Source organism: Gossypium hirsutum, chromosome A03 (genome assembly GCF_007990345.1).
Source record: "Gossypium hirsutum isolate 1008001.06 chromosome A03, Gossypium_hirsutum_v2.1, whole genome shotgun sequence".
NCBI lineage: Eukaryota > Viridiplantae > Streptophyta > Magnoliopsida > Malvales > Malvaceae > Gossypium > Gossypium hirsutum.
Window position 1 is genome coordinate 12090218 of NC_053426.1, and position 9206 is coordinate 12099423.

Here is a 9206-nt window from a genome sequence, read left to right on the forward strand (position 1 = left end):
TTTTTTAAAATGAAATATTCAATAGATTTAAATTTTAATTAAATTTAGGGTAAAAGTATTATGTAGACTCATGTATTAATAATTAGATTATATTTTACTTTTTTTACTTAAAATATGGGTGAATTAGTTGATGTACATTATATTAAAGAGTAAATTAGACATTTCTGTTAAAAATTTTATCTATTTGTATAATTAAAAACTTGCATAGTTAATGGAATGATGGTCCAAGTGTAGCTCGCGTTGAAGTATAGAAATTAATTTTTAACAGTAAAAATAAATAAAATTTTTAATAAAAAATATCGATTTTCTCATTTAATGTACAAGAACCAATTTATCTATATTTTAAATAACAAAAATAAAAATAAAATTTAACTTCTCGTGCAAACAACTTTATAATACTTTTACCTAAATTTAAATCATTCAATTGCGTCTTAAAACCTGAAAGATATCCCAAATTCCAACAATTAGATAGAATTTAATACTTGTGAAAGGTCCTCTTGGGCATTATGGGGTAAACAAAGAAGGAAGCAATGAAGTTCATAGCCGTCATGATGAAGCCACCTAAGAACCCAATTCTTCATGGGTCCAGAGTTATTAAGGTCTGTTTTCCATGATTGAGACCTGTAAAGCAGGAACTTGTTGAGGAAAGGATATGCAAATCCATTGTATTAAATCTGCTTATACAAAAGAGCACCCCTCCAAATCCCCTAATTTTGATTCTCCTCATATTCCAAAGATCTGCTCATGGAATCTGGATTAAACCCCAAGTACTTGAAAATTCGTTTGATTGTAGGTGAAGCAATCAAAATTAAAGGAATATAATATTCTAAGGCTTTAATTTCCGTTTATTTATTTTATCTAATGATGTCATATTCTCTTATGTATGTGAATTTTATATTATGATGCAGCTCAATATGGATCCCACTTGTCTGAAATGACGTTTACTAATTTTTTGATATTACTACTAGTATATTCAATAATTGAGAGCTGAGCATTGCATCCCCATTCATTTATTCTTCACTCATCTAGTTAAAATTACACTAAAACCACATATACATCCTCCTTAAATTATGGGTGAATTTTCATTTTAGTCACATAATTAAAAAATTATAATTTCTTTATTGAATTATTCAAAAAATTTTATTTAAATTATTGAACTATTCAAAAATTTTTATTTGTCATTGCATTGTTAAGTTTTTTTTTTTTAAATTTCGCTAGTAAGCTTCAAGCGATAATTTGATGATTGGTACCTAAATAATAATTTTAAATATATATATAGTTCAAGTTTTAGGGACGTAAATAAGTTAATTAATGATTCAAGTTTATCATAATAAAATATCTTTTTTTTTGCTTTGAAAAAGTTTTCAAATATATATGGTTTCAAATTTAGATGCTCTAACATGTAATTAATTATACTGTAACAAGATTTTAATTTAACTGAAACAATTTCACTCGATTCAACTTGACTTTGAATTTCATTTCACAAGACTCAATTCAAAAAAATTTCAAATTGAGTTAGGATGATAAAATAGGACCTGTCAACTCGATTAACGCAAATTTTTTTCACTCGATTGATTCGAATGCTCACCCCTACCCAATCGATTTAACGACTAATGTCGAATATTGGAGAACAAAGTTGTTTGAACTTTGGTTCGCAAATTTGTGACGTCCAAAACTATTTCGTGGAAAAAAAACTAAATTGTAGAAAAGAAGGGGAAAGAGACCTTTCAATTGGTGCAGGTAGTGTAAACAGAGAAAGTCATATAACGTTGATTTTAACAGCCCAGTGACTTAAATGAAAACTTTTTAATAATTCAATGACCAAATTGTAAATTTTTTTAATTAAGTGACAAAAACGAAAACTTATCCATAGATTAGTGACTAATGTTGTAGCTTACCCTAATTTTTAAAATCTAGGGTAAAGTATACTAATGGTCACCCAAGTATGTTCGCATTCCTGTTTTGGTCACTCAACTTTAAAAAATTTTAATTTAGGCAATGACGTTTGAATTTGTTCTTGTTTTGGCCACTCTCCGTTAAATTGATAACGAAAAGCTTTTTTCTAACTTGTATGATAACACATTTAGTCTTCAACACTTACATATTCTATCAATTTGATTCTAATTCTAAATATTTCAATAAATTTAACCCTTCACATTGACAAATTCTATCATTTTGGTCTTCAAACTTCCTAACCAAAGCTTCCAGGTTTTAAAACAAAGGCATTCTACATCTATTAATTGTTTTATTCATGGGGAAAATTATCCGATTCGGTAAATAACCATTTTTATTTATATTTTTAAGAAGTTAGTGGTAGAAATGAACTAAAACCATTAAAAATAATAGAAAATACAAAAGTTAAAAATATAATATATAATAAAATTATATAAATAATTTAATATTTGTAAAAAAAATCACTCTGATTAGCATAATTTGACACTAAATCAAATTATTAGTGATACATATTGCTTGTTGTTGATTTAAAAATTAAAAACAAATAATTAAAAAGAAAAAGAAAACAAAATAATCTCTTAATCAATTTATAAAACTAAAAATAATCATTATTAATGTAGAAAAGGAAATTCAATTAATTCTTTCACATTTTTTTCTTATGAAAATTTACATTTTCATAATTTTTTCTTATATAATTATTGATCGAACAATTGGATTTTTCAAAGCCATAGTTTTTAACTTTGGATTTAATTTCTAATTTCAATGATCAACTTCGAAGACTAGTTTTATGTACATTGAATGAAATGACATACCGTACAACAAGAATAAATCTAAAATACTTTTTTTTTAAGTTTTTTCATTTTCTTTAGCTAAAACTTTATTAATTAAAGGGCTATAGAATATCATATTTAGAATTAAAAAAAAGTTGTAGGATAAACTTATTAGTATTAGGAATTGACTCAAAAAAGAGAGCTTTTATTTTATTTTTTTTTGTTTTACAAATTTATGAATGTGGAATACCTCTTAAAAGCTGAAAGTTTCTATTAGGAAGTTTGATGATTAAATTGATAGAACTTGTAAATGTGAATGGTTAAATTTATTAAATTATTTAAAATTAAGATCAAATTGATAAAATATATAAGTATTGAGAACTAGATATATTATTATAATGATTGATAAATGGTTCACGGTGACAATAACAATGCCAACAACTATGATAGTGGTGAGCTAGAAATGGGAGGACCGGAAAAATCAAAATTAGTTCATTCAAGAATGAGAGAACCAGAACTCCAGAGAAAAAAAAAGAGCTAAAGTAATATTAAAATAAAATTTTACACTTTTATAGGTAGAATTTTAATAATATTTCTAAATATTTAAATATAATAAACTAATTTTAAATATGATTTTTAGATTTATTTTTAAATTTTAAAAATTACATTTATTGTTAAATAATGTTTTTATTATTAAATATAAAATGTTACAACTACTTATTTTCAAATATTATTTTTAATATAATATTTATAAAGTTATTAAGAAAGAAATCATATTTCCATAAATAATATATTATACTACTAACTATATTTATACTATATATTACTAAATTATAATTGTTAATCATAATAATAAAATTTTCATATATTATTTTTATTGTTTTTTATGAATTATATTAATTAAATAAAATTTATATAAACATTTAACAATAATAGAATAATAAAAAATTTATTATTTAATTTAAGGGTAATAATATCATTTAACACTTATTCTTTATCTATTCCTTAACATCAACTTAGCCGGCCATACAACTTAATAGTATTACTTGTTGATTCCATTCAACTAAACAATGTAATATCTATTACTTCTATATTCCATTCTTACCGTATAATTATTACATTCCTTATTTGTTCCATTCCATTAAATCACTTGTTAATGTTATCGCTCAAATGGAAAAATACACTCTTATATATACACTTGAATAATAAGTTTTGGACTGAGTTGATCTCATAAGTTAATTTAGTTAATATAACGAAATTAAAAAAATAATTTAAACTTATTATTTTTTAAAATTCACATTGTGAGAGTTAAACACCAAAAATCACAAAACCTTATTTTTATAATTCAAATCAAAATAGGGTGCATTTTGTTTTACAAAAAATGACTTACAGCTAATATTTTCTATAGTTACCTATGTTTGTTTCATGAACAATTACTTGGTTAATAGAAAATAAACTAATTTTCCTGTAAATTGACTTTGCATTTTTGAAAAGCATAAAATTTTTTTCGAGAAGGGTTTCTTCATGAATATTTATATTTTTATATAAAAATTAACTTGAATCAAACATAATATTATTATATTAATAATAAATTTTTAATTTAATTTTAAAATATTTAAAAGTATTAAAATATTAATATTAAATATTATAATGTTGAATATTATTAAACATATATATTTAAATTTTGTATATTTAATAATATAATAAAGTAATAATATAATTTAATAATTTAATAAATTTTTTAATATAAAAATTTTTATTTTAATAATTTCTTACTGTATTATTGAAAAATATTTATATTAAAATTTTAATAATAAATATATTACAATTTATAAATATTTAATCATAAATGTTTTTCTTTTAAAAAATATTTTATAGTATAAAATATAAATATTTTAATTATATAAATATATTATTTGTTTCATAGATTTATTATTTTGTATTTAAATTAAATTTTAATTAGGCATTGTTTATTATTAAGTTTTTAAATATATGATATTAAATATTATGAAATATTGTTTTATTATAAAAAAATAATATTTTGTATGTTGTGTTTAGAAAATGATTTTAAAAATTTGTGAAACAATAAAAAAAATTTTAAGTAACATTATGCAAATGTAAAAAAAAATATCAATTTTACTATAAAATTAATATATTTTTCAAAAATTGTTTTTAAATGAAACGAGCAGAACTTAATTTAAATTCGAAGTACCTTAGTTACCCGTTTTCCTAACCAAACCGCAATAACGCAATACAAATCCGGTCATCTAAACGACATCACTTAGTTATCAGATTTAGGTCGTGAGTTGGCTCCTCCTCATTTTCGCCGGCGGAAATATAGTTTGGCAAAAAAGGCAATAGAAGAAGAGAAGGGAAAAAGAAAAAGGCGAAAATGCCGAAGAGAACAACGCACACATACTCAAGCGAAGACGCAGCGCCGGATGGACCTGACTCTGATCTTTTCGTCTACTATTGCAAGCACTGCGGTTCCCACGTCCTTATTACTGGTTTACTCTTCCCCCCTTCTTCTTTTCTCTCTATCTTATCCAAATATTCTAATTTCGCTGTTTAGGTCTACAATTCGATTTCTAGGTTTTATTTCAAAGAAATCTTGTACTAATAGCTCCAATAGTACCTATTCCGAATCTAGATTAAACATTTTTTGAACAATAAATGGTTTCACCTTGTTTTTATGTGAGGATTATTAATCTTTGCTCTCTTTGCATTAGTGAGATTACGGGTCTAGTTAGGTGGCCGTTAGTTTATTGTGTTATCCAACTGTTATCTTGGTATGAGTTTACAATAGGTTCAAAAGGTTTTTGAAATGTCGTTCGTAATACAACCTTGTCGTGAGTTTTTTGCAATGTTAAGACATTATTAAATATAAATGCAACCGTAAGGATACCTAATCAAATTTAGATTCTTGAATGGTCCACTTCATTCCTATTTGCGTTGTTACAAAAGATTTCCTTTTTATGTGATTTTACGTATGGACTAGTAGTTACGTTATAAGTGACTGTAAGTGACTCGATAAAACATATGCATCCTAATGGAGCAGCCTAAACCTCTACCTTGATATATAAAGCATGGCAGTGGAATTGACTGCTATAGAAAGCTTTCCTTTTATCTTGCTAAAGTTCTTTGTTTTGACATGGTCTGGTTGATTAATCTTTTACAGATTGAATGTCTTAGTTGCTTGATTAATTTACATATTGCTTTTTCTGTTGCTGAAAAATATTTGTTATAAGATACCCAATTGCAGAAAATGCCCAAGAGAAAGACTGACAAAGCATATGTGCTAGACAAGAAAAAGCACCTTGCTAGGCTTAATATCAGCGAGGCGGGAAAAGTTCTCTTGAAGAGGTAAGTGTTTGTTATTATTTTTATAATATATGTGCATAATTATGATGCTTGCTTGCTTTAACTTTTAGTGATTAAACTACAGTTGCACAATGTTTTATATTTGTTAACTTCTTTCAGGGGAGAAGGGAAATTGGAGAAGCAATTCCGTATGAATTGTATAGGTTGTGGCCTATTTGTTTGCTATCGGGCTGAAGAAGATCTGGAAACTGCGTCTTTCATTTATGCTGTTGATGGTGCCCTTAGTACAGTTGCAGCAGAAACCAACCCTCAGGTACAATTACGAACAATATTTTTTCATCATCATCATCATCATCATCATCATCTTTGTTCCTTTAGTTATTTAGAATTTTCCAATACCTTGTCTCTAGGTCTGGTGCACACATCTTTTTTTGGCTCAGATTCATTTCCTATTTGATTTTCTGCAAGGGACAGCTACTATAAATATCAGTACAACTTAAATACTTCCTTTTTTGTGGTTTCCTTTATTTTGTGTTGTAGGATGCTCCTGTGCCACCTTGCATATCCCAGTTAGAGGGAGGACTTGTTCAGGTGGCCATAGAGGTGGAAGATCGTGCACAACGTTCAGCAATTACAAGTAATAGGCTCCTTCAATCACCTATTTATATTCTTTATATACACCATATTTTAGAGTCATATATTTCCTAAAATTTTTTTCTTGTAATACTTGAATGTGTTACGACTTTACTAGCTAAGTCAAATTCTCGTCATTTTGTTAATTTTCTTTTTTCCTTTTTTTTTAATATATCATTTAGTTAATTTTCCAATATATGTGTTTTGGGACCTTTTTCTTCACACTTAATGTGACCAATTCAGACCAACAAGTGGTTGAATGAAGTGGAAGTGATTTCTTCTCCAGGTATTTGGACCAAGTTCAAATCCTAGAGTCGACATTGTTGGGAGGGCTTTACCTGAATACCATCTCAGCCCAAACAAGCTAGGCTCAGACCCTAAAACAGATGAGGACACCTGTGGTTATACCAAAAAAAAAAAAGTGACCAATTCAGAGATTTGAGAAGGGGATGATTTTGCCCACAACTAATTCTGGAGTTTGGAAACTTATCTAACATTTACGGAGTTGGAACCAGTATCTCTGTAGTGCAACTTGTTATTGACTTTCACTAGAGCCTTGGAAAATATTAAGTGCTCCTAGCTCGGCTTTTGGTTCTAGAATAATGGCATTCAAAGGGAATGGTACCAGCATTATGATCTCCTTTCTTGGTCCCATCCCTTCCCCTTCTTGGACTGTTAAACATTAAAGCCCACAGCATCACAATCTGAGGCAGGATTTGAGACGTCCATGGACATGCTACCTTCACTGGAACCATTAACTTAAAACAAGGTCGAAGGAAAAACAATACTATATTAGTTATTAAGACTCTTAGAATTCTTGAAAAATGCTTTATCACAGCTAAGCAAATATTTTACCTTTACAGACAGAATCCATCTTTTCTTGATATCTTATCTGTAACCCTTAATGATGCTTTACGTGTTAGTTATTAAAACCATGAAGGATGAAGATATTTTGAAATAGTCATGGTTGTATAACTTTCTCATGGCCTTTTATTCTTTCCAGGAGTAAATGCAGATGATGTACGTGTTACTGTGGCTGCACCTGCAGCCCGTGGTGAAGCTAACAATGAACTTTTGGAATTCATGGGAAAGGTTTTCTTCAATATTTATCCAAAGCTACTCAAGTAAGATCGACTATTATGTAGTATAGGGAAGTTAAGTTGTTGAAGTTATCATCTGTGTCTTTTATGCAGGTGCTTGGACTGAGACTTAGCCAGATGACTCTTCAGAGAGGATGGAATAACAAATCAAAGCTTCTCGTGGTAAGTTGAATCAAATGCCCGTAATTTTATGTTAGAATGCATGCCAATCTCTCATCCTTTCCCTTATTGAATTTGATCTCTCAGTGTTGAATTGTCATCGCTGTCTGGTAAAAATTTCACCTTAAATTCTATCCTGGCAAAATGGTTTGTTTTACTTTTACATAATTTGCACTCCATTTTCAAGGACGAGGCAAGGACGTTAACGTTTGATTGTTGCATCAGGTTGAGGATTTGTCTGCCAGACAGGTGTATGAGAAACTTCTAGAAGCTGTTCAACCTTGATGCATTTTGGTAATATCTTTGTGTTCAGATTCTGTGGCAAATCATAGAATCCATTGTTTCTCGAGTCCTTTCAGTTGTATCATAGGTGTACACTGGATTTTTCTTGGATGAATTGTCTTAACTTCAGACTAAAGTTTATTTTTTCAGACCATAGATCTCTTTCATTTGTCGATGATTACAACATCGAGATAATTTGGATATGGGTAATGTTATATCCATATATAGGAATCATGCGTCATTTTTAAACACAGCGAAATATTAATTTGAAAATTTATTAGTTTTTTTTTTAATGTTAAAATGCTTATATGTTTTATTAAGAAGTGTCTCCTTGCATACTGCCCACTTTGTATGTTAAATATTATTAGTCATAGTAACGTTTTGATATTGATGCTGATTTTGAGGATACAAATTACATAATTTCTTTTTTGTCAAATTTTATTTCATCTATTTCTCAGATTTTTAAAAGTTGGCGCGTTTAGATGAGTTTTTATTAGAAAATATGCTTTGTAAAAATGGATTTGATAATAGTTTGAGAATTTTTTATTATTAAGTTTTAACCAAAATTATAGTACTCTTAATTCATTTTGATGAAAAAAAAATACTAATTGAACAGCATAATTCAGTACAAAAGAAATTAAATTTTTATATTATTATTTAAATTTAACTTTTGTCATATTTTATATGGGTCAGACATTTTTAAGCATGGAAAATTTTTTGCTATCATATATCAAATATTTATATTAAAAGTATTACTATAAATATAATAAATGTTTTATTATATTAAAAATAAAAATAATAAATATTTTATTGTATTAAATATAATTTTTAAAATTTTATATTTTGGGTTGAGTAAGTTTTTTTTTTTAAATTTTGAGTAATGAATTTAATTGTTATTAGGTTAGTGATTTAATATAAATTAAATATATATAATTATTATTTAAATATATATAATTACTATATTACTTTTTATAGCATAATAAATTCG

General features: G+C 26.9%; 1 protein-coding gene across 3 annotated transcripts; it reads left to right on the plus strand.

The window, feature by feature from the left end:
- Positions 1–4928: 4928 nt before the first annotated feature.
- Positions 4929–8511, plus strand: LOC107886246 (UPF0235 protein At5g63440). Of its 3 annotated transcripts, none has more exons than XM_016810123.2 (7): positions 4929–5230; positions 5972–6086; positions 6204–6357; positions 6585–6681; positions 7681–7769; positions 7871–7939; positions 8162–8511. In XM_016810123.2, the coding sequence occupies exons 1-7, from the start codon at positions 5116–5118 to the stop codon at positions 8219–8221; spliced, it is 699 nt and encodes a 232-aa protein (XP_016665612.1). In that variant the 5' UTR covers positions 4929–5115; the 3' UTR covers positions 8222–8511. The 3 variants fall into 3 exon arrangements, with proteins under 3 accessions (XP_016665612.1, XP_016665614.1, XP_040964479.1); XM_016810125.2 differs by having other exon boundaries at positions 4932–5230; positions 5986–6086; XM_041108545.1 differs by lacking the exon at positions 8162–8511 and having other exon boundaries at positions 4934–5230; positions 7681–7801; positions 7871–7917.
- The last annotated feature ends 695 nt before the right edge of the window (positions 8512–9206 follow it).

What these genes read in the sequence shown, in the direction of transcription:
- LOC107886246 (XM_016810123.2), top strand. Translation starts at nt 5,116, where the DNA reads ATGCCGAAGAGAACAACGCACACATACTCAAGCGAAGACGCAGCGCCG. An exon ending in GGAAAAGTTCTCTTGAAGAG is followed by an intron (nt 6,087 to 6,203) that starts GTAAGTGTTTGT and finishes AACTTCTTTCAG; the next exon opens with GGGAGAAGGGAAATTGGAGA. An exon ending in ACAACGTTCAGCAATTACAA is followed by an intron (nt 6,682 to 7,680) that starts GTAATAGGCTCC and finishes TATTCTTTCCAG; the next exon opens with GAGTAAATGCAGATGATGTA.